This window comes from Muscardinus avellanarius (genome assembly GCF_963383645.1).
Source record: "Muscardinus avellanarius genome assembly, chromosome: 8".
NCBI lineage: Eukaryota > Metazoa > Chordata > Mammalia > Rodentia > Gliridae > Muscardinus > Muscardinus avellanarius.
This window is the reverse complement of record NC_137794.1, coordinates 14,767,916-14,794,252: the sequence shown is the minus strand read 5'-3', so window position 1 is coordinate 14,794,252 and position 26,337 is coordinate 14,767,916. Positions and strand designations below refer to the sequence as shown.

Here is a 26,337-nt window from a genome sequence, read left to right as displayed (position 1 = left end):
TTACATTTCCTTAAGACTTCTTCTAATAGCTTCTTCTAATTCCTCATCTGTATTAAAAAACAGAATTTTAAAACTTAGGGCAGTAAACTAGTCAACATGTATCAAATATATTTGATATATCTATCAACTACATGCATATTTTCCAGAAGGAAAGGGAAAAAAAAACAACTTAGGATGTATTATTTTAACCATAATAAAATGTTAGTATTTCAAAATATGAGAATGTGGGTAAGATTTAACTATATATATGAACTTAATGTGCTAGGACACTTGTTATTTCTATTAAGGGATGTATTTTTTGTTTTGTTTTGGCACTGGGCATTGAAACCATGGGTGTTCTACTTCTGAACTACATCCCCAATCATATTTTATTCTTATTTTGACACAAGGTCTCACTAGGTTGATAAGAGTCTCACTATTTTCTGAGGATGTGCTTGAACCTGCGATCCTCCTGTCTCAGCTTCCCAAGTATTGGGATTATGGCTACCTTGCCCAGCTTAGGGATGTAATAGGTCAATAAACCATCCTCAGCAACTTAGTGAGACCCTGTTTTAAAATAAAAGAATAAGCCCGGCTGGTGGCACATGCTTGTAATCCCAGCACTTGGGAGGACAGAACAGGAGGATTGCACAGGTTTGAAGCCAGCCTCAGCTACTTAGTGAGGCTCTCAGCAACTTAGTGAGACCTTGTTTCCAAATAAAATATAAAATAGGTCTAGGAGTGTAGCCTGGAGGTAGAAGGCCCCTGGGTTCCAACCCCAGTATCACATACACATAAAGAAAACAAAAGAAAAGAGTAAAATAAGGGCTGGGAGCTTTTTAGAGGAAAGCCCCTGGATTCCATCCTCAGTGCTACATTAAAAAAAAAAGTCAACAGCCGGGCGTGGTGGCGCACGCTTGTAATCCCCGCGCTTGGGAGGCAGAGACAGGAGGATCGCGCAGGTTCGAAGCCAGCCGTGCTGGCGTAAGAGACCCTGTTTCAAAAATATAAAATAGGTCTGGGAGTGTAGCCCGGAGGAAGAAGGGCTTCCAGGAACCCCAGTACCACCAAAAAAAAAAAAAAAAAAAAGTCAACAAACTTTAAAAGAATCATGACGAAGCCGGGCGTGGTGGCGCACGCTTGTAATCCCCGCGCTTGGGAGGCAGAGACAGGAGGATCGCGCAGGTTCGAAGCTAGCCGCGCGCACTGGCTTAGGAGACCCTGTTTCCAAATAAAAATGTAAAAATAGGTCTGGGAGTGTAGCCCGGAGATAGAAGGGCTTCCAGGAACCCCAGTACCACCAAAAAAAAAAAAAAAAAAAAAAAAAAATCATGACTTTTTAATCTTTTATTTCAATAAGACTTGAGGTGATATAAAACAGAAACATAAAGGCATTACTCTAAAATAGCAAAATCTTACAGGCCATTTAAAAATTTAGCATTTTTGTCAGTTATACCTCAATAAAGCATGAGGAAAACATAAGCTGTAGGCTAACACCTAAGGGAGAGAGAGTGAAACTCATGGCCATGTCATGTCACCTGAAGCATGTGACACACACACACCTCATTTAACAAATATTACTGAATGCCCATCACATTCCATAAGTAAGAATACAAAGTGGACAAGATGATATAATTGAGTTCACAGGTCTCCAGCTCCTCCCTGGAATGACACAAAACCCAGGAGGAGAATATTAGGTGTCAAATCCTTGGCCTCTGTTAGTTTTTTTTTGGTTTTTCCCCAGTGGGGATGGGACCCAGGGCATTCTACCTCCAAGCTATATCCCCAGCCTTATTTTTTATTCTTTATTTTTGAAACAGGGTCTCACTAAGTAGCAGAGGACCTCACCAAGTAGCTCAGGCTATCTGTGAACTGTGATTCTCCAGGCCTATCAGATTTATCTATCACATTTGGTCCACAGTCTGTCCTAGCCTCCTTGGTTTACAAGCACCAGTGTAATCGCTCTAAGATGCAGCCATATTTTCCTCTGAGCAAGGACACTGCTTGTTATGTTATCTTTAATTAAAGTACTGCAAGATAGTATAAACTGTATTAAAGCTACTTTCTAGGGTTAAATGCTTTAAGATGAATTCAAAGGGATGAGTTAACCAGGAGTCAAGATACTCTCAGCAAAAAGAACAAGGTGATAAGACTGGAAATAGATATGAAAATTTATTATGAAATTACCTAAGAGTAGTTCTAGTAGAACAGATAAACAGACTAAAAGAACAGCATGCTTCTCTCAGAAACAGACCCCTGCGTTTATGAACACTTGACTTAGGACAAAGGCAGCACTGCAAAATAGTAAGGAAACAGGATCTATTTTTTGGGAGGAGTACTGGGGATTGAACCCAAAGGCATTCTCTGTCTGAGCTGCAGCCCAACTCTTGTGATGACATTCACAAATCACACATATGCACGCGTGTGCACGTGGAGACTGAACCAAGGGGCATTCTTCCTCTGAGTTGCACCTCTGGCCCAACTTTATTTATTTGGAAACAGGGTCTCATGTTGCCAAAGCTGGCTTGGAACCTGTGATCCTCCTGTCAGCCTCCCAAGTACTGGGATTACAAGCATGTAACACCACCCGGCTACAAATGATTATACTGTAAGTATTGTTCATCAGGGCCAGGGGTGTAGCTCAGCGGTACAGAGCTTGGCTAGTAAATATGAGACCCTGGGTTTGATCACCAGCACTGCAAAAAGCCCAGAAATATACATCATCTCTCCTCAAAAAAAATGCAAATTAAAACCACAAAGAAATACTAGTACCTACTCATCAGACTAGCCAAAATTAAAATGTTGAAATGGCTTCGACAATTAGTGAGGCTGTAGATCAATGGGAACACATATATTCTACTGGAATTTTTGGTACGATCACTTTGGAAGAGTTTGACACCATCTACTCAAGTTAAATACCAGCAATGCCATTCCTAGGTCTATGTTCCCAGAAAGATGGAATATATACATCAAGAAGAATGTATGAGCTGGGCATGGTGGTACACGGCTGTAGCATCAGCTTCTTGGGAAAATGAGGCAGGGAGATTGTAAGTTCAAGGTCAGCCTGGACTACTTAGTAAGACCCTGTCTTTAAAAAAAGGGACAGGGATGTAGCTCTGCAGTACAGTACTCCAGGTTCAATTCCCAGAGCCACCAAAAAGGAAAAAGAAAAAGAAAGAAAAAGGACATGTACGGGAATGTTCATAGCTGAATTACTTGTAACAAACAGCACAAATAACTTATGGTAGATACACAGATTATAGATTACACATCTCCTATTAGACAGGTAGTAGAAACAAAGCTATGTGCCAAAATACAGATTAATTTCTCATACTGTTGATGAAAGGAAACCAGACCTGAAAGAATTTAGTCCATATGTGGACTGTCCAAAATAATGGACATTATTATATGTGGCTATTTATATTTAAATCAATTAGAACTAAATTAAATTTAAAATTCAATTCCTCAGTCAAGTTACATTTCAAGTACTTAATAGCCATGTGGACTGGCAGCAACCACTCTTGAGAGTGCAGATTCAAATCGTTTTCATCATCACCAGAAGTTGTATTGGACTAGTGAAAATTCACATGATCTCATTAAGTTCAAAGTCAACCACTACTAAACTACAGTGTTTCAGTCACAATAATGGTCACTAAACTTTGGAAAGGAGAGCAGGGGACGTAAGAAGAGGGCACAAGGGACATATTTCTACAGTACTGGTTAATTGTTTTGTCTTTCCAAAAGATATTTCCTAACCCCTATATCTTAGTCCATTTTGTGTTGCTATAGCAGAATATGAGAGACTGGGCAATTTATAAAAAAAAAGAAACTTATTTCTTATCATTTTGGAGGTTTAGTAAGTCTAAGGTCAAGGGGTCTGCAGCTGGTGAAGGCCATCTTGCTTCATTTTCCCATAGCAAAAGGCAAAAGGGCAAGAGACCATGTGCACAACACAGCCAGAGAGAAGCCAGGCCGTGACGCACGCCTGGAATCCAGTAGCTGGAGGCTGAGACAGGAGGATCACAGGTTTGTGGCCAGTCTCAGCAACTTAGGCCCTCTGCAACTTAATGAAACTGTTTCCAAAAAATAAATAGATAAATAGATAGACAGATATATAGATATAGATATATAGTTGGGGTAAAGCTCAAAAGTAGAATGACTAGAACCAAAAAAAAAAAAAAAAAAAAAAGGCAACAGAGGGCTGAACTTTATTTTTAAAACAATCCACTAAAAAGATAAAAAAAAAACAAAAAAACAAAAAACACTCCCAAGATAACAATAATACATTTCTGAGGGTAAAGCCATTATGACCTCATCACCCCTTAACAATCCGTTTTCTAGTTCTTTTTGTGGTACTGAGGATTGTAATCCCCACGCTTGGGAGGCGGAGACAGGAGGATCGCGCAGGTTTGAAGCCAGCCTTGCTGGCTTAGGAGACCCTGTTTCCAAATTAAGAAAAATATAAAAAATAGGTCTGGGAGTGTAGCCCGGAGGTAGAAGGGTTTCCAGGAACCCCAGTACCACCACCATAAAAAAAAAAAAAAGTCAAAGACAACGTAAGTAGCAAGAGGGAAGTAAATCATTATATACAAGAGATCCTGAGTAAGACTAATAGCTGGTTTTTCATTAAGAAACCATCGAGGCCAGAAGGCTATGGATGACATATTTAAATCCCCCCCCCCAAAAAAAAACCCTTTCAACCAAGATTTAAAAAAAAAATCTGGCTAAACTACTATTCTTCAAGAATGAAGAAAAAAATTAAGATAATTCCAAACTAAAAACACCCCCCAAAAAAAAACCCCTAAGGCTGTTTGTTATTAGTAGGCCTATCACATAAGAAATGCTAAAGGGAATCCTATAGATTTAAACTAAAGGGTCTAAAGCAGTAACTTGAAATCCTATTTTCCGTCTTTTTTTCTTTTTCTATTCGCTGGTCTATGTTCCACTTATTCCTCTTTCTCTCTGCCTTAATTATACTCTCTGAAAGAAGTAATTGTGGCAGAATAAGAAAAATAACAGTAATAGGAGTTAAAAGACTATGTACAAATGAATTTTCAATACTTCTCAAGCTAAGAACACTACTGAAGGCTTAGAATTCGGTAATGATTATCAGTATCATACTATCAGTAACAATAAGCAACGTTACCATTACTAGTATAACAAGATAGTTATACTAGTTCTTCCATTTTTTTTTTTTTTTTTTTTTTTTTTTGCGGGTCTGGGGATGGAACCCAGGGGCATTTGACCTCCGGGCTACACCCCCTGCCCTATTTTTTATTCTTTATTTTGAAACCGGGTCTCACTGAGTTGCAGAGGGCCTCACTAAGTAGCTGAGGCTGTCCGCGAACCGCGATCCTCCAGGTCTCGGCCTCCCGAATGCTGGGATTACAAGCGTGCGCCACCACGCCCGGCTCAGTTCTTCCATTTTTTTAATGAGGAAACTGAAGCACGGTGAAGTTGGAGTCACATTTATAGCATTCAACAACGAGAAACAGAACCTGATTTCAGAGGTACCAAACTGCGCATGCTAGGCAAGCACTCTACCACTGACCAACATCCCCAACCTTCAAACTACAATATTAAAATACCCAATTATCAACAACAAAAAGCAGTATAAAAGAGCAAGAAGTATCAAGTTAGACTTCCCAATATTACACAACTTCTAAGGAGCAGAGCTAACTTTAACTTAAGCAGTCTGGATGCAGTGTTTGTACTCTTCACTACCACATTATGTGCCTTCTATTCCCCCCTCTAGTTCACAAAACAGATTAACTATAGAGAATTGCTATGATTGGCCTGGTGACCAGGAGGAGACAAATCACGGAGGAGTTAGCCATTCCTCCAAGGCAAAGCTACCAGCAAATGCTGCTGCCTTTGGCCATCACTGGCCACACGGTCACAGTGCTGCGCTGGGTGGGAGGTGTGAGAAGAGCTGTAAGAGACAAACTGAGCTTTATCATCATGGGGACAGGAGCACTGCTACACGCCTGCAGTGCAGGGCCAACACCACCACCTAATATTCTCCAAGATAAATGGCCTGTCTTAATTCTCCTTATCCACTTACAGGAAGATGGGTCCTAGTGGATCTAACATGTCCAAAATTTGTTATAACTTTATTCATTCAACGAGTACTCATTAATAGCCAGGTATTGTGCTAGGTGCTGAAGAAAAGATAGATAAAACATGATCTTAATTTCTTGCGGAACTCAGTAAAGATGAGATGCAGACAAAAATACTTTGAATCCACCTGATAAGGTACAGTGGGAGCCTAGTAGAGGCAGCAGTTAGCTCTGTTTAAAGACTGAAAATCTAGAAGACAGTGACCGTACAAAATTGCCTACAAAAACAGTAATTCCATATTGTTCAGCCTAAGAGATGACACTTGAGCTACTTTTGTTGGGTAAAGAGAAAAGAAAAAAAGAAGGGTATTAGAACAAAGTACAGAGACCATATTCCTTAACTTGCATGAAACACTGTGTGGTCCTCACACTTAATTTTATAAAGGCATCAGGAAGTAAAAGAAAGCACACACATATGTGCTCCTTCAATTTTCTTGGAATTAACCTTATGTCACCACCTCAAATGACAACTAATGAAGTGTTTAAAGTATTATGTTTTCTTTTTCCAAACTAAAGAATCATAGAAATGTAAAATCTCAATTTCCAAACCATAAAATGCATTACATAGCTAACAAATGATAGACATTCTGGTACATATCCAATTATACATCGCAGATTTCCTGGTTAGCTAGAAGCCCAGAAAACTATGAAACCAAGTTAGACAAAAAACTTGCTTCCACTTAGGTGTTGATTTTCTACCAGCTTAGTTTAACCAATGAATCTGGCTATAAGAAAGATCAGTTTTTTACTTAATCAAAAAGATATATCCATCCCACTGCCACAAACTCAAATCCCCCAAATCCTCATAGCACAAAGCTCTAGTGTGTTCTTGAGTTAAACTAAATGTATGATGAGAACTGTATGTAAATGCACAGAACACACATTATTGAGCCATTCTGTTTGTGTTTAGTGACATTTCCTTTCCTGCTTTTCCAGCCTCCACATTCCTACATAAAACCTCCATATACTATACTATACTGAAACGGATATGAAGACTCCTACTGTTCTCCTTTAATGTCAAATATACTAATGTAATGCTTTCAATTTCTTCAGTGCACCTAAAAGTACTTCCCGAGAACCATAATCTCATTTCCTTCCTGGTTATGGCACACGCTTGTAATCCCAGCATTTGGGAGGGTGAGACTGGAGGATCACGGTTCGCATATAGCCCCAGCTACTACTTAGTGAGGCCCTTTGCAACTCAGTGAGACTCTGCTTCAAAATAAAGAATAAAAAATAGAGCCAGGCGTGTTGGCACATGCTTGTAATCCCCGCGCTTGGGAGGCTGAAACAGGAGGATCACACAGGTTTGAAGCCAGCCTCATCTACTTACTTAGTGAGGCTCTCAGCAACTTAGTGAGACCCTGTTTCCAAGTAAAATATAAAATGGGTCTGGGAGTATAACCTGGAGGAGGTAGAAAGCCCCTGAGTGCTGCCCCCAGTACTACCAAAAAAAAAAAAAAAAAAAAAAAAGAAAAAAGAAAAAGAAAAAGAATAAAAAATAGGAACCCCAGGCTTGCTTGTGATCCCAGATTTGGGAGATTGAGACAGGAGGATTGCTGTTTGCAGACACCCTCAGCTACTTAATAGGGCTGGGGGTGTAGCTTGGAGGTAGAATGCCCCTGGGTTCCAATCCCAGTACTGGAAAAGAAAAATAAAAAAAGAAAATACAGTCTATTATTGAAGAGCCAAAATTAAAAAGTGGTTTTACAGTAACAATACAATGTCAAGTGACACACACAATAAACCCTCTCTTTTCCCTACGAAAGAGCGTTTCCTTTAAGAGGAAAAACTGCCACACATCCAAAACTTTATTTATAAAACCAGGTGGCAGAGTAAATTTGGTGCAAAGGCCAGAAGGGGCTGACCCCTATTCTGTCCTCCAAACTAGGTTTACTCTTAAATCAATGATCTCATGTGAGAAAATTCAAGTTATCCTTTAAACTGAGAAAATCTTTAATTTTTTAAAAGAGGGAGAGGTTGAAAGACAGAGAAATTTAAAAAATAAAAAGACTGAGCTATTAGGTTACCTTCTGTGGAACACAATTCTTCTCCAGGTGTTCTTTTCACACCCATGTTATCATCACTGTCATACTCTGTAAGAAAGAACCAATAAACGCAAATATGTTTCTGAAAAAGCTATTGTGTGTAAGTTAGGTATTCTTAACAATATTAGTTTCAATGACTTCTCTTATACCCAAGCTTACCAGTTTCAATTCCTTAATATTATACCACTTACCCAGCAAGTTTGATTTTTCAAAATATTTATCAAATAATATTAACAATGGTGACAAAGTTTTCTATATTTTGAAGATCATATTCATCCATTTCTATACAGATGCAAGCCTCGGTTTTAATTAGTAATGCTACTGCACGGCACACACTCACCTTATCTTACATGCGTTCCTAATGAAGAATAAAATCTGTAAGAAGACATGATTTGCCAAGTGTTGCAAAAGTCACTTACAATTTGAGCCATGGTACTGTTGATGACCTAGTATTTAGCTAACCACTTTTAGCTGAAAGTTTAAATTGATATATGTCAGTTTATGTTAATATGTAATATAAATAGATTTGTAACCATCTATGCACATTTATGTATCACAGTGAATGAAATCAGAGTTTAAATAACTAAATACAAGTCATATGGACATATATTCGCTTCTCTGCAAATGTGAAAAATCAAAATACATATTAAAAATTAAAGAGGTACAATTACCTATAAATAAAAATAAAACTCTATTTCATTATTTTTCTTTGTTGTCAAAATTTAAGTGATCTTTTGCCATTCCAGAAAACTACTTCAAGTAATTCAAGAAATGTTTTTAGAAAAAGAGAATATTGTTTACAGCTTCAAAAACATAATTAAGTCTCTAAACATTAAGAACAAAGAGGAAGCCGGGCGTGGCGGCGCACTCTTGTAATCCCCGCGCTTGGGAGGCTGAGACAGGAGGATCACACAGGTTCGAAGCCAGCCTCAGCTACTTAGTGAGGCTCTCAGCAACTTAGTGAGACCCTGTTTCCAAATAAAATATAAAAAAGGTCTGGGAGTATAGCCCGGAGGTAGAAAGCCTCTGGGTTCCACCTCAAGTACCACCAAAAAAAAAAAAAAAAAAAAAAAAACAAAAAAAAAACAAGAACAAAGAGGAAAAAAAGAAAACCCAGGGGTTTCTATTACAGTTTTTGGGGAAGGGTACTGGGGATGAAACCTAGGAGCCTTCTATCTCTGACCCATACTCCCAGTCCTATTTTATTCTTTATTTTGCAAAAGAGTCTCACTAGCCGGGCCTGGTGGTGCAAGTTTGTAATCCCAGCATTTGGGAGGCAGAAACCTGAGGACAGACCGGTTTGCAGACAGCCTCAGCTACTTAGCGAGGCCCTTCACAACTCAGTGAGACCCTGTTTCAAAAGACTAAAAAAAATAGGGCTGGGGTGGGTTGTAGCTCGGAGGTAGAATGTCCCTGGGTCTTATCCCCAGTATCACAAAAAAAAAGGGGGGGGGGGTAGGAGGGTCTCACTAAGTTGCAGAAGACCTCACTAAGTAGCTGAGGCTTGCCGTAAACCTGCAATCCTCCAGTCTCAGCCTCCCAAGTTCTGGGAGTACAATTATGTGCCACCATTTCCAGCTTCTGTTACTACAATTTAGAGTCAAGGTTGGTCAAAAGTAACATGTCACAGCTGATCCATACAATTCATCATTGCATGCAAGGCCCAAGGCAAGGCTTCAGATTTGAATCACAAGGGTTAGGATTGCAAACTTTATAAAAGGTTTCTTTTGTCTCAATCAATCCCACCTACAGAATAGAGAAAACCATGAATATTCTTTCCTTTTACTGTATTCAGTACCTCTACACAGAATTTTTTGTTTTTGTGGGTCTGAGGATAAAACCCAGGGTCATTCAAGGGTGTGTGTGGGGGGCTCACTATGTTGCAGAAGGCCTCACTAAGTAGCTGAGGCTGGCTGCAAACCTGCAATCCTCCTGTCTCAGCCTCCCAAATGCTGGGATTACAAACGTACACCATCATTCCCGGCTTCTACACAGAATTGTGCCATTCAGCCATTTAGGTTGGTGCCCAAAGCAATAACCTATAAGCTCATTAATAGACTAAGGAAATGATAGGCTGCTTTAAAAAAAAAAATAAAGGATTGAACCCAGGGCCATTCTACATCCGAACTACACCCCCATCCCTTTTATTCTTTATTTTGAAACAGGGTCTCACTAAATTGCGGAGGGCCTCACTAAGTTGCTGAGGCTGGCCTTGAACCTGTGATCCTCCTGTCTCAGCCTTCCAAGTACTGTAATTACAAGCATGTGCCACCACACTGGGCTACAGATAGCTACAGATAGGCTTTTCGGATTGAGTTCAAGAAGGGGAGGGGGAGCCGGGCGTGGTGGCTCATGCTTGTAATCCCAGCATTCGGGAGGCTGAGACCGGAGGATCGTGGTTCATGGACAGCCTCAGCTACTTAGTGAGGCCCTCTGCAACTCAGTGAGACCTGGTTTCAAAATAAAGAATAAAAAATAGGGCAGGGGGTGTAGCTTAGAGGCAGAATGCCCCTGGGTTCCATCCCCAGACCCACTAAAAAAAAAAAAAAAAAAAGAAGGGGAGGGGGCCAGGCATGGTGGCGCTCGCTTGTAATCCTTGCGCTTGGGAGGCAGAGACAGGAGGATTGTGCAGATTCGAAGCCAGCCTCTCTGGCTTAAGAGACCCCGTTTCCAAATAAAAATATAAAAAATAGGTCTGGGAGTGTAGCCCGGAGGTAGAAGGGCTTCCAGGAACCTCAGTACCACCTAAAAAAGAAGGGGTGGGGATGTAACTCAGTGGTTGGAACACTGCCTAGAATGCAAAAACCCTGCTTCCATCCCCAGGACCAAATAAAAAGCTTTATGCTGACTGTGTAGAGCACATGCTGCCCGAGCCCTGCACGCTCACGGCACCATGAACTTGCACGTTCACCTTTCCAGGACTTCAAAGTCTGTGGAACCTGTATGACTTATAGACACCAACCATATTCACATGCTCCCACCTCAGTCCCCCACAGTGAAGGTATCGCCAACGTATACCAAAGTCTTAGGCCCATAAAGCAGACCATCTGAGTAGTATGCCCAGATTCAACAAAAAGTATCTTGTAGCTAGCTGAATCTTGTTCATCGTACCTCATTTTCAAGGGTGGGAACACTTGGCCAAACACTGACTATACTAACTTCTACTTATTTTGAAACATTTACATTGAGTAGAGGTGGAGGAGACCCTGAGAGAGGATTCTAGTAAATTTCTTAGAACCATACAATGCAGTACTCAGAGCTCACTGGAGTGCTTCAAATTACTGAACCAACACCTTGAGCAGCCTCTAAAGAATGCTGATTTAGCTGGGTGTGGTAGCCCACATCTCTACTCTCAAAACTTGGAAGGCTGAGGTGGGAGGACTTCAGGTTTGAGGATAGCCTCAGCAACTTAACAAAACCCTGTTTCAAATAATAATAATAATAATAATAATAATAATATAATAATAATAATAATAATAATAATAATAATAATAATAAATAATAAGCCTCAGCCATGTGAGGCCCTCCTGCAACTTAGTGAGAACCTCTTTCAAAATAAAAATAAAAAAGGTCTGTGGGGGTGTAGCTCGGAGGTAGAATGTCCTTAGGTTCCATCCCCAGTACTACACAAGAAAATGAATAAATAAAAATAAAATAAAGCCGGGTGTGGTAGCACGTGCTTGTAATCCCAATACTTGGGAGGCTGAGACAGGAGGATGGAAAGTTACAGGACAGCCTCAGCAAGTAGTGAGACTCGTCAACCTTGCGAGAGCTTGTTTTCAAAATAAAAACTGGTCTAGGGGCATAGCTTAGATAGAATGCCCCTGAGTTTAACCCCCAGCACCACTAAATAAATACATACATACATACATACATACATACATACATACATACATACATACTAAAAATTTAAAAAAAGGCTGAGGATGTGACTCAGAAATAAAATACCAGAACTCTCACAAGCAAGTGTTTATAGCTTCTGACAAAAAAAGAAATCATCTTTCTGATTAAAAAATTAGAAAACTAGCCGGGCGTGGTGGCGCACGCTTGTAATCCCCGCACTTAGGAGGCAGAGACAGGAGGATCGCGCAGGTTCGAAGCCAGCCGCGCGCGCTGGCTTAGGAGACCCTGTTTCCAAATTAAAAAAAAAAAAAAAATGTAAAAATGGGTCTGGGAGTGTAGCCCGGAGGTAGAAGGGCTTCCAGGAACCCCAGTACCACCAAAAAAAAAAAAAAAAAAAAAAAGAAAAAGAAAACTAGCAGGGCTTGGTGGCACAAGCTTGAAATGGCAGAGTTGATTAAAGATATTAAATGTGAGTTTTCTATTTTTTGGCAGTACTAGGGATTGAACCCAGGGGCATTCTATCTGAATGCCCCTGAGCTACTCTGAGCTACACCCCAACCCTATTTTATTTTGAAACAGGGTCTTACCTGGCTAAGTAGCTGACTAAGTAGCTGAGGCTGGCTGTGAACCTACAATCCTCCTGTCTCAGCGTCCCAAGTACTGGGTGTATTAAATATAGACAATAAAAAGAGAATACCTAGGGCCTAAGAGCCATTCAGAAGGTCATAATCAGCAGGTAACAATAACCTGTATCTTAGATGAATGTGGTGGCACCCATCCTATAATTCCAGTACTTGAAAGACTGAGAAAGAGGACCCCAGGTCTGAGACCAGTCTCAGCAACTTAGTAAAAACCTTTTTTTCCTCTTTTTCTTTTCTTTTCTCCTTCCTTCCTTCCTTCCTTCTTTCCTTTCTCTTTCTTTCTTTCTTTCTTTCTTTCTTTCTTTCTTTCTTTCTTTCTTTCTTTCTTTCTTTCTTTCTTTCTTTCTCTGCAGTACTGGAAGTGGAACCCAGGGGCATTCTAACTCTGAGATACACCCCCAGCCCTATTTTTTAGTCTTTTTATTTTTTTGAAACAGGGTCTCATTGAGTTGTGAAGGGCCTTACTAAGTAGCTGAGGCTGTCCGCAGACCATGATCCTCCTGTCTCCACCTCCCGAATGCTGGGATTACAAGTCACACACTGCATGAAAACCTATTTTAAAATAAAATAGGACTAGGGGTAGAATGCCCCTGTGTTCAGTCTCCAATACCAAAACAAAGCAAACCACTAATAACTTACTCCAACCCTAATAATACCGTAATTCATATGCAGCCTTCATTCCAAACAGAACAGAAATAGAGGCAACCCCATAAGGTTTTACATTCTAAATTATAAAAGAAATATTTCCCAAAGCAGCAGTCTAAGAGAAGGAAATAGGCCTATTGTGGCAAAGGTAAAATGTTTGTAGGATACTAAATAGAGGTTGTTGAGGATAAGGGAAAGAAAAACCAGAGTGGAAGAAAAAGAATGTTTCTAAGAGGAAGCCAAGCCAGGCATGGCACACACTTGTAATCCCAGCATTTGGGAGGCTGAGACAGGAGAACCGTGGTTTGTCGACAGCCTCAGCTACTTAGAGAGGCCCTTTGCAACTCAGTAAGACCCTATTTCAAAATAAAGAATACAAAATAGGGCTGGGGGTCATAGTGGAGGTAGAATGCCCCTGGGTTCAATCTGGAGTACTGCAAAAAAAAAAAAAAAAAAAAAGAAAGAAAAAAAAAGAATAAATAAAAGTCAAAGACAGGAAGAACCAATGGATGGTAACAAACATTACAGACAAGTCCATTGACTTTTATAATCCTGAATCATTATTCTACTTAAAGAGTATAGTTGTACTAAACAGATTACTAATTCCTAATTTTGCAGACATGAACAATCTACTATAACTAGTGATCAGGGAAAGATTCTTCATGAGTTTCAATCAAAATATCATTACAAAAGCCGGGTGTGGTAGCACACGCTTGTAACCCCAGCATTCAGGAGGCTGAGACCAGAGGACTGCGGTTCGCGGACAGCCTCAGCTACTTAGTGAGGCCCTCCACAACTTAGTGAGACCCTGTTTCAAAATAAAGAATAAAAAATAGGGCAGGGGGTGTAGCTCAGAGGTCAAATGCCCTGGGTTCCATCCCCAGACCCATAAAAAAACAAAACAACAAAAAAAACCCCTACTTTTCTGTTCTACTCATATTACTTAAGATATTATGAAAATCAATACAATTGTTGAGCTGAGCACTTGACACGTGGCTGTGACCCCAGCTGCTCGGCAGGTGAGGCAGAAGAATCACAGGTTTGAGAACAGCCCGGACAACTTAGCAAGACCTTGTTTCAGAATAGGAAAATGTAAGAAGAGCTGGGGATACGACCTAGTGGCAAAGCACTCACCTGGCATGTGTGGCGACCTGGGTCAAACCCAGTGCTGCAAAAGCAAAACAAAAAAGGACTACCTCGTTTCTTAAATGATGGGCAGTAAAACGGAACATCAGCACTCCTTTTATTGAACAATTTCACAAGGGTAGACAAGAAAGTACAAGTTATAAAAATTAGGTGCTTAAAGGTCAGTAGCTATAATCACAATGACCTGGGAGTCTAAGGCGGGAGACTACAAAATTCAAAGCCAGCCCCAGCAACTTACTGAGACCCAAAATGAAACATAAAAAGGCTGAGGGTATAGCTCAGTGGCACAGTACTTACCTAGCATGCGCTTGACCTGGCTCAATCCCCAGTAGTGGAGTGGGTTGGGAGGAGAGCAGGGGAAAGAATAGGGTACGAATCTTTTCCAAGGGCCTACAGGCTTATCAGGTTTTGTTACCATCAACCTCTTGAATGGTCTTTTTTGTTTTCTTTTTCGTGTGGTACTGGGGATGGAACCCAGTGGCATTCTACCTGTGAACACCCCCAGTCCTATTTTATTTTGAAACAGGGTCTAAGTTGCTGAGCATCTATGATCCTCCTGTCTCACTCAGCCTCCAAAACACTGAGATTACAGACAGGTGACGACCATACCCAGCCTATTTTTTTCTTAGTATTGCTATTAGTACTTGTTTTCTGGTTTTCATCTATAAGCATCTGCTTATTTTTTTTTTTTTTATGGTAAGAGGGAATTGAACCCAAGGGTATTATTCTACCTGCAAGCTACACCCCCAGCCCAATTTTTTTTTTATTCTCACTAAGTTGTGGAGGGCCTCACTAAGCAGCTAAGGGTCTCACTAAGTTGTGGAGGGCCTCACTAAGCAGCTAAGGCTGGCCATGAACCTGCAATCCTCCTCTCTCAGCCTTCTAAGTACTAGGAGTACAAGCATGCACCACCACGCCCAGTTTTAAGCATTTGCTTTCTAAAAAACCCATGATTTGAAATTTTAGAAACAAAGTGACTATTCAAATTGTGAGCTTTTAAAATTATTACATATTTTAACTTAGGAGTATGTATCTTATGAACATTAATATAGGATTTTGTCTGAGTTAAAAAAAGGCTGTAACTTGGGAGGCAGAGACCGGAGGATCACACAGATTCAAAGCCTGTTTGTGGCCAGCCTCAGCTACTTAGTGAGGCTCTAGGCAACTTAGTGAGACACTGTTTCCAAATAAAATAGGTCTGGGGGTGTATCCAGGAGGTAGAAAGCACCTGGGTTCCATCCCCAATACAGAAAAAAAAAAAAAAAAGTGACACAGGGGCATTCTACCTCTGAGCTACATACACCCCCAGCCCTATTTTTTCTTTTTCCTTTTTTTGGGGGTACTAGGGATGAAACCTAGGGGCATTCTACCTCCAAGCTATAGCCCCCAGCCCTATTTTTTATTCTTTATTTTGAAACAGGGTCTCACTGAGTTGCAAAGGGCCTAAGTAGATGAGGCTGTCCAAGAACCACGATCCTCCTGTCTCAGCCTTCTAAATGCTGGGAATACAAGTGTGCGCCACCACGCCCGGCTTTCTTATTTTGAAACATGCCACACTAAGTTGTGGAGGGCCTCACTTAAGTAGTGGAGGCTGGCCACAAGCCTGTAATTACAATGTGGCACCACACTCAGCTACAATGAATTGTCTTTCTGAAACAGCAAAGAATGAGTGAGATGAGGACAGTAGAAGGGCGAGAGAAAGCAGGCCAGGGAGCAGCAGCGGTGCACTAGCGGACAGCAGTTTATTGGTGTCTCTCAGCAATGAAGTCTCCTCCTCTTGGGTGGTTTGCCCTGGGACTGTAGCTGCATACCTTTGGTAGTATCAGAAATGCTATTTAGCAAGGCACACATCATATCTCCCTCTAAGTGGTGAGGGTTCAGTATATGAGCTGGCCTCTGAGTCTTCTTAAATTGATTCTCCAACTCCAGAAACCCTTGATCTCCTGAGAGGATGGTGAAAGGAATTTGTTTGGGCAGTTGTTCATCCAGACGGCCAGCCTAAGTTGGAACAAATGGTGTGAGTTGATAAAAATCAGCATGCGTTTCATTAAGTTGCACATACTTCACAATGAACACATACCTAGAAAAGTCTATCTAGCTTGTTCCTTAGCCCCTGCTTCATAATGAAACATGCCCCATAGTCAATTTTAAGATGAGCTATTTTATGCACCATTAGGGAAACAGAAAAAGCCTAAATGACGTCCAAAAGGAGGCCTCTGAATAAAAGCAGAATACCAAACGGCTATCCCCCAGTGTAAGAAAAGCAAGGTAATTTGCATGACTCAGTCTTGACACTAGAGAGAGGGAAAAGAAAATCTCTTGTGTTTTGAATTATAAACATCATTCTTGCAGAGTACATTCACTTTATCAGTGTGACACAAAAGTCTTCAAGCAGAGAACTGTATATAAAGTGGGCACCAGATCGTAGTTTCTCTAGGTTCCTGGCTGATGTAATTTCTACCTCCACCCACACTGACTGCTAATGTGCTTCTCAGTTTGAAAGATACGAAATTTTAAAGTACCTCAGCATATATCCAAGTACAGTATTATCTTGGTCATTTATTCTATAAATAATTAAGTATCTCTGTGTAGCTGAGGATTTTTTTTTTTTTTTTTTTTTTTTTGCGGGTCTGGGGATGGAACCCAGGGGCATTTGACCTCCGAGCTACACCCCCTGCCCTATTTTTTATTATTTATTTTGAAACCGGGTCTCACTGAGTTGCAGAGGGCCTCACTAAGTAGCTGAGGCTGTCCGCGAACCGCAATCCTCCAGGTCTCAGCCTCCCGAACGCTGGGATTACAAGCGTGCGCCACCACACCCGGCTGTAGCTGAGGATTTGCTCAGGATTGAGGAACAATAAATAAAAATACTCTGGTCCCCCACCCTCACAGTAGACCTAAGTAGCACTCTATACAAGTTTTATAAAAAATATAGTACCAAAGGATGGTCCTTACTATCATTACAGTTCAAATGAATTAAAAAAAAAAAAAAAGCCCAGGTGAATCCTAGGTTCATATTAGATTCTGAAGAAAACAACAACTCACATGCATACATATGGCAAAATCAGCAGCATCTTTTCTTTTACTGCATCGAGGATGAAGGAAGAAGCACCCAATCCTGTTCAAGTAATTATAGACCTTACAGTTGAGTGGAGGCTTCCAATTGGTGTTTCCTCCTATTAATATTAGGAAAGGTACACATGGCAGTCAAACCAGGGGAAACCACAGAAAACTTTATCAAGGAAAAATGCAGACTTAATTTTTTTTTTTCTTGAGGCAAAGTCCTAGATTAGAATGTGGGAGAGCTCAGTCCAAGCATAGTCATCAGCACCTTGTTGCTTTGCAACCTTGAGAAAAGTAAACCACCTTTCCCAAGTCTGCCTACATCTGAAAACTCAGTGAGGCCACACAAAATCTAAACTAATGTGAGAACAAATTCTTTGAATGGCATCATTCTACATGGACAAAAAAGAGTGTTTTTCACAAACATGACAAGGGTGGGCAGAGCTAGAAACTGGGCAATCAAAAAAGCTTTAGACTTAATGAACCTTTATACTCACCAATTTATCCAGGTCAGTATGTTTCTACCTTTAATCCCCAATCCTTTTTTTTTTTTTTAACAGCAACAGGAATGAACCCAGGGTATTCTACCTCCAAGCTATACCTCCAACACTATGGTTTTTATTTTTGAAACAGGGTCTCACTAAGTAACTGAGGTTGGCCGCGAACCTGTGATTCTCCTGTCTCACCTCCCAAGTACTGGGTTTACCAGTGTGGGCCATCACACCCAGCTCCAATCCTACTCTTTACATACTATTCCTTCTAAAACATGATAGTATACTAAGCCTCTGTAAAACAAAGAATCCTCTCCCCTATGTCTAATTAATGGTTTGTAAAGAGATTTAAATGAAGTTACACTTTTGCAGTACTGGGAATTGAATCCAGGGTCATTCTACCTCTGAGCTACACCCATAGCCCTATTTTTTCTTCTTTATTTTGAAACAGTGTCTCACTAAATTGTGGAGGGCCTCACTAAGTCTGTGAGGCCTCCCAAGTACTAAGATTACAAGCATGCACCACCATGCCTGGCTAAAAGTTGCACGTTTATGAATAGCAGCATATGAGATGAAGGGGCAGTTGGGAGGTGTTGAAAATAACACTAGTGCTGTAGCTAAAAGACCAATGTTCAAAAGCTAACTCTGCTTTTTATTAGTTATAACTAAATAAACAAATGCCTCAGGCTACTTTTTTTTTTTTTTTTCGTGCTGAGGATTGAACTCAGGGGCATTCTACCTCTGAGCTATACTCCTAGTTCTATTTTATTTCCTTAGTTTGAAACAGGGTCTCACTAAATTGTGGATGGCCTAAATTGCTGTGATCCTCCTTTCTCGGCCTCCTATGTACTATGGATTACAGGCCTGTGCCACCATGCCTGGCGTGTGTGTGTGTGTGTGTGTGTGTGTGTGTGTGTGTGTTATGGGGACGGAACCCAGGGACAGTCTACCTCCAAGCTACACCTATTCCCCAATTTTATTCTTTTATTTTGAAACAGGGCCTCACCAAGTTGCAGAAGCTGCGTGTGAACCTGCGATCTTCCTGTCTGAGCCTCTCAATTACTGGGATTACAAGCATGCACCACCACACACGGACTAACCATGTTTGTATCAAGCGATAGTGCCTGGCACATTTTAGGTATTCAATAAAGTCTTTTCTCAATCTTTATCAAAAGTTACAGAAACTAAGTAAGCATGGGGGTATAACTCAGAGGTAGAACGCCCCTGGGTTCAATCCCCAGTATTGAACACACACACACACACACACACACACACACACACACACACACACACACGCTGCGTAACTTTTGGGTCACCAAATAGAGCAAATGTTTCCATAGAGAAATTATACATATAATGGAAAAAAATACTCAAATTATGTCCTTTTCAGGAGAGTTCAAGAGGAAACTTTTAAGGTAAATCATATTTGGTAGGGAGGGGATCTCAAATGTTTTCCTTATTTATCATACCTTGAAAGCCCCAAATAAATGTTCCTTGATTAAGATGCCCTGGTAGATGACCAAAAAAGTTTGACCAGTTATCAAAATCTACAAAGACTATATGAGTCATGGTCCGCAGGTAATCCACGTCTGGAAGCTCAACGACTTCTTCCTCTGGGAACACAAAAGTATTAACATGAACTCAGTTACAATTTGCCATAAACATTCTAAATCATCAAGTCTGAAAAAGAGTATAGGCCTAGTATGAAAAAATATTAATTCTGCATGTCAATTCATCTCTATATAAAACTTTTTATGTAATCCAAATCTGTACATGGCACAGTTTACAATTAAATCAGATTAAAATATCCAGAATATCCAGGCATGATGGACACACACTTGTAATCCCAGGACTTGGGAGGCTGAGACAGGAGGGTTATGTTTGAAGCCTAGGCCCTCCACAAAGTAAGACAGTCCCTGTTTCCATATAAGAAATAAATCAGGTTGGGGGTACATAACTTGGAGGTAGAATGCCTCTAGGTTCAATCTCCAGTACAAAAAAAAAAAAAAAAAATCCAGAATATTTAATACTTGATTATATATCTTTTTTTTTTCCTTGGTACTGGGGATGGAACCCAGGGGCTTTCTACCTATATATCCTTTTTATAAATTACATACCCTTTTTCTAAATGCATTGGGCCTAAAGTAATTAAGTCTTTTTGTGTGTGTATTGTACACACACAAAAGCCCAGGGGCATACTACCCCAAGCCATACCCCCCAGCCTTATTTTTTTTTTATATATTGAAACAGCATTTCACTGTGTTGCCAAGGCTGGTCACAAACCTGCAATCCTCCTGTCTCAGCCTCCCAAGTACTGGCATCAAGCATGTACCACCATGCCCAGCAATTAAGTCATTTAAAAAAAGAATTTTAAATATTTTTTTGCTACATTATATAAAGAGAAATTTTTTTTGGGGGGGGTGGTACTGGGGTTCCTGGAAGCCCTTCTACCTCCGGGCTACACTCCCAGACCTATTTTTACATTTTTATTTGGAAACAGGGTCTCCTGAGCCAGCGCGCGCGGCTGGCTTCGAACCTGCGCGATCCTCCTGTCTCTGCCTCCCAAGCGCGGGGATTACAAGCGTGCGCCACCACGCCCGGCTAAAGAGAAATTTTTAACAAATTAATGTAGGAGTAAAACTAGAAAATCAAGTTTTAGGGCTAAATAACCAGAACTTATAATGTACACCATCCATCAAAATAAAATTTCAAGAGTACCTACTAAGAACATTCCTGCCATCAGAATTTAGTTCTCTTTCTAATCTTGATTGATTTTTTTCTTTTGCAGTACTGGGGACTGAAGAACGACATCCCCAGCCCTAGTTTTTATTCTTTATTGGAAACAGGGTCTCACTAAGCTGCAGAGTGCCTCACTAAGTAGGTGAAGCTGGCCTTGAACCTGTGATCCTCCTATCTCAGCTTCAGAGTACTGGGATTACAAGTGTGTGTCACCACACCCAGCTATCTTGTCTGATTTATAATTAGCCATCTGGTTCTATGATTAAACACCCTGGAGAGCAAAAGGAAGATAACCCATATAACCCTGATGTCAAAAAGGAGTGCGAGAAACAGGCACACTAATACCTCCCCTTACAAACAGATCTTTCTGGCACTCTCAAGTTCTTTCATTCTCTCTCATTTTCCATCCCTTTCTCCTTATTTTATACTTTTCCACCTTGACAAGGCCTTAAAGCTTACAGTAGTAGTAATACAAACCACAAAATGTGGAGTTATTTTAAAAATCACCCATCAGGTATTGTGGCTCACACCTGGGATCCCAGTACTTGAGAGGGCTAAGACAGGAGAATTGAGGGTTCAAGGACAGCTTCAGCAAGCAGTGAAACTTTCATCAATCTAGTGAGATCCTGTTTCAAAATAAAAACAAAACTAGGGCTAGGGGTGTAGTTCTGAAGTAAAATACAACTGGATTCAATCCCCGGAACCACCAAACAAACAAAAAACCCAAACCAAACAAAAAAACCCTTTGTTTCTATACTGCTTAATAGTTTCCTGGAAATAAACTACTGCCATCCCTATCTGTTTCCATGCCACTTTACATCTTCTTCAAGTTTTCAATAATTCTAGATTTAGATGATAATCTTCTGTTGAGAACAGACTAACACAAACCCCCAAAAAGTAATGAGAAGAGCAAAGCCCAGGAGAACATAGAGGGTGTGGCAGCCATTTTGCACTTAGAGCACTAGAGCTGACCAGGTTGGACATGACTTAATCCTTCCTCATCTACAACTTGCACAACTACAGGTGATGCTGAGATCTACGTGCGGGTAAGACAAGCTTATTAAAATCCAATGGTTCAGCTGGGTATTGTAGTCCCAGCTACTTGCAAGGCTGAAGCAGGAAGATCACTTGAGCCCAGAATTTGAAATCAGCCTAGACAACATAAGAGAGAACCTATTTCAAAAACAAATACAAAATAAAATAAAAATTCAACAGTTCATAAAAATTTCATAAAATTATGTCAGCCAAAATTTTCACAAATTCTCACCATCTCCAACTCTTTACACTGACTACACGATTATAAAAAAAAAATTATACTATTTAATCCTATCACATGGAAGAAAATCAAGCCAAATATCTGTTTTCCCTAGTTTCTTGCTACAACTCTTTTGTTTGGCTTTTTTTTTTGGGGGGGGGCATCTAATTGCTATTTAATTATATGTTAAGTCAGGCATGGTGGTGCATTCCTATAATCCCAATACTTGGGAGCCTGAAAAGATAGGATCACAGTTTGGGGAGGCCAGCCTTAGAAACCCAGTACAACTTAGTGATAACCTATTTCAAAATTAAAAAAAAAGAAGAAAAGTAAAAGAGTTAGGGGTGTAGTTTGGAGACAGAATGTCTCTGAGTTCAATCTTCAGCACCAAAACACAAAAAGAAAAATTATGACAACAAAATAAACTATGTTATTTTAACATATACAAAATATATGCTAAAAGTTTTATTTTCAAGGAAATCACAACCAAAATATACAAATGATGAGATTACCTTTAAGATTTTACATAAGTAAAGAATATGGCTAAAAAGAACTCATCTGTTTTATTTATTTATTATTTTTGTGATAATGGGAGTAGAACCCAGGGGCTTTTCTACCTCTGGGGTATACTCCCAAGACCTATTTTCTATTTTATTTGGAAGCAGGGTCTCACTAAGTTGCCGAGAGCCTCACTAAGTAGCTGAGGCTGGCTTTGAACCTGTGCGATCTTCCTGTCTCAGCCTCCAAGTGTTGGGATTACAAGCCTGGGCCACCACGCCTGCCATCTGTGTGTTTTTTTTTTTAAATGAACCTAAATATCATAAGGGAAAATCTAAGTGTTAAGGTCCAGAATACCTTTCAAATCTTTCAGAAAGACTCTTCACTTTATTACTTATATTCCTCATGCCTTTTGTAAAAAGAAAATGAAATATAAAGTATATATTATTTCTTTTTTGCCCCTTCAGTTCAGAAACATATCTTCTTTTACTCCTTAAGTTTAGAAAATGAATAAATGAAATAGTAGAAATATAAATCCCTAAAAGTATCTGTTGGAGCTATTAACTAATGTGTCATCCTATCATGTTTCTTGCTTCAAAATTGAATCATTAACTTTAACAAAAATTCTGGGTGCACAGCACGTAAGTTTTCATATTAGCAAATGAACTTTGCACAGAGCATACCTAGAGTCAGACAGCTTAGATCATTCTCAGCTCCTTTCACTGTGTCCGAGTCTTTCTGACAGCTCACGGCTGGCTTCAGTTTCTTCTCGGTGTGTGTGGCACTGGCAGTAAACTTGTACGGGCTTCCTTTTTCTGAACCAAAGTGAGCCACGCTGGGTTTCTGTAAGAAGCCATGCTTCCTGTGGAAGTGCTGCTGCGCACTCTCAGGATTGTGGAACGCTTTGGTGCAGATGCCGCACTTGATGACATACTGCTGCTCCTCCTCACTCTTCTCTTCTCTGTGTGCTTGATGGATGTGAGTGTTCATGTCGGCTAAATTCTGTGCTGTTGCTGAACACAAACTGCATCGAAACCACAGTTTACCTTTTTCTAACATGGTTTGCAGACACCTACTATAATCTTCCCTTCTGTTGATTTTGCAGATGTAGCTCTCATGGCATCCACAGGTTAAGAGGTCACTGGTCTCTATTATTGTAAAATCATTCTCGGTTTTAATTGAAGTTTCCGTTTTTTCTGACACAAACACATAATCTATGCTGTGGTACTCCTTATAATGAGTCAGAAATTCATCTTCCACATTAAAGATCAGATCACACAGCCCGCAGAAGTATTTAATCTTTATGTCACTGCCATGTTCATCGCTGCAATGTCGATGTAATGTTTCCAGCTTATGAAAACTCTTCTTGCAGTGGGCACAGCTGTATCTATGGAACTGGTGGCTTGCCAAAGCCATGCAGTGCTGCTTTACACAGTCTTCAGAATCAAACATATCTTCACAAATGCGGCACTGCCATTTGCCCCTGGGAGTGCTGCTTGCCGGGGAATGATCAACAATAGCAACCGCTGACGGTGGTTTCTTAACAGTCAAATCACTCACCCTGGAGGAGGATGGCAAAGTTTCCTCCTCTATCTCATCGATCTCATAAAAATATCTGTGTCCATTATGAAACTCAGTCACGTGTGCCATGATAGTTTCCTTTCTGATTAATGCCTTTTTACATGTCCGACACCAAAAAAGAAAATTATTTAAATGTGCCCCTCCGTGAATCCGGCTCATGTGCAAACGAATGACCCCTGAGTCTTCGCACACCTTTCCACAGACCACACACTTGTAGCACATTGTGTTTGCTGAGAAAACATGTTTTTCCACTGCATCTTCACTTGGGAATCGCTGACTGCACTCACAAAACCAGGCTTTAACAACTGACTTCTGCTTCTGAACACCGCCATGGCCTTTCTCGTCTAAATGCATCTTCTTTTCTGGAATGGTGTTACAATCCTGTGAACTAGATTCTTTAATGGACATAGTTCTTTTAAGTGATGAAATTTTTGGTTGACCTAACAGTAAGTTCAAGTCAGAAGGCTGTTTGTTCCCTTCATTACTGTGGCAATAGAGTAAGACTGATTCTTCCACGGAGTTAATGACTTGGATATTGTGTTTGAAATACTGCTTGTGAATTAGGGTGCTGGTTTCATCCATAAAGACTTGGTTGCAACTTGGACAATATCCTTTTACTATGAATTGTTCTGCAACCTGAGTGATGCTTTTTTCAGCTACAGCTACAGGTCCAGCATTTTGGCAACGAACCCTAAATTGGATTAAAAAAGACTCTTAAGTGTTTTCTAAAGATACCATCTCTGCTTTTTATGACAAAAATTTTAACATAACCAACACTACCAATAAGCACTAACAGATACTTTTCAATAAAGATGTAGGTGATTTAATGATATTCTAGCATCTCAAAATACCTGAATATTACCTATATTACCAAAATCAGAAATACTCAGGTAAACTTGAAACTTTTAAAATTCAGTACCAGAAGCACTGACAGAGATGCAAGAAAATCTGACTCCCCAAGGTAGTTATACTATATAGAGGAACACTAAGATAAAATTAAGGGTGACCTTGTATCTATTTTTAATGAAATGATTAGTTTTACATAAAAAATAAGCCATGTAAGAATAAAACTCAGTAAGACTAACACAGATATGTACAACCCTCACTACAGTCCTTTTTAGAACACTGAGTCACATCCAAAGGAAATCCTCACGCTGGGGAGGCTGAGACAGGAGGATCGCGCAGGTTCGAAACCAGCCTCAGCTACTTAGTGAGGCTCTCAGCAACTCAGTGAGACCCTGTTTCCCAATAAAATATAAAAATAGGTCTGGGAGTACAGTCCCGAGGTAGAAGAGCCCTTGGGTTCCACCCCAGTACCACAAAAAAAAAAAAAAAAGAAAGAAAGAAAAGAAAAGAAAAAGAAAAAGAAAAAGAAAGAAAGAAAAGAAAAAAGAAATCTATATTTTAGCTGCCCATAGATTCCTGAAGTCTGCAATACCATCCCCGGGGTGGGGGGAGGCACTGGAAAGATCTGGGATTAGTAGTGGCCTCAGATGCAAATGAGGGGTGTTAAATAAAAATGAGAGGATGGTGGAAGCACCCGGAGGGGTGCAGAGTAATTATTTTTTGAAAGGGGACAATAAATTAGTAAGTTTGGAATTCAATGACACACTTCTCAATCCTAAGCAATCACTGAGCCCTATGCACCTATTTTCTTTCTCTACAGATTTCCCTACTCTGGAATTTCAATGATGATAATGTATATTAAGTAGACTACTGTAATTGGCTTGTTTTATTTGGCATAATGTTTTCAAGGTTCATCGGGGTTGTAGTATGCATCAGTACTTCATTCCTTTTAGTGGTCAAATAATAATTCACTGGATGAATATGCCACACTTTGTTCATTTGTCAGGTGATGGACATTTGGGTTCTTCCCAATTATCAGATATTATGAATAATAAAGCTATAATTATTTTGTGTGGATATGTTTTCATTATTTTATTTTATTTTATTTTATTTTTTGGCTGTAATTCTAAAAGTGGAAATTGCTAGGTCAGACTGTAACTCTATTTAATTATTTAAGGAAGAAAAAAATAAAATATTTTTGAACTAAATGAAATGAAAACAAAACATCAAAACCTGTGGAATACAGTAAACCATGTTTAGAAGAAAATTTATACCTTTAAATGTTAATATCAAAAAGAAGATACTAGCTGGGCATGGTGGCACACACTTGTAATCCCAGCATTCTGGAGGCTGAGACTGGAGGATTGCAGTTGGCGGACATCTTCGGCTACTTAGTGAGACCCTGTTTCAAATTAAAGAATAAAAAATAGGGCAAGGGGTGTA

General features: G+C 40.0%; 1 protein-coding gene across 1 annotated transcript in view; it reads right to left on the bottom strand.

The window, feature by feature from the left end:
• The window catches only part of LOC308266004 (E3 SUMO-protein ligase ZNF451-like), a gene marked incomplete at both ends in the record, with an annotated part of 99,165 nt that continues 72,828 nt past the window's right edge, over positions 1-26,337 (bottom strand). Inside the window, 6 exons of the mRNA XM_080700068.1 lie at positions 1-47; positions 8,129-8,194; positions 16,233-16,419; positions 17,467-17,597; positions 19,445-19,588; positions 23,151-24,739. Coding sequence (XP_080556194.1) covers positions 1-47; positions 8,129-8,194; positions 16,233-16,419; positions 17,467-17,597; positions 19,445-19,588; positions 23,151-24,739 — 2,164 coding nt within the window. The remainder of the gene's footprint in view (positions 48-8,128; positions 8,195-16,232; positions 16,420-17,466; positions 17,598-19,444; positions 19,589-23,150; positions 24,740-26,337) is intronic.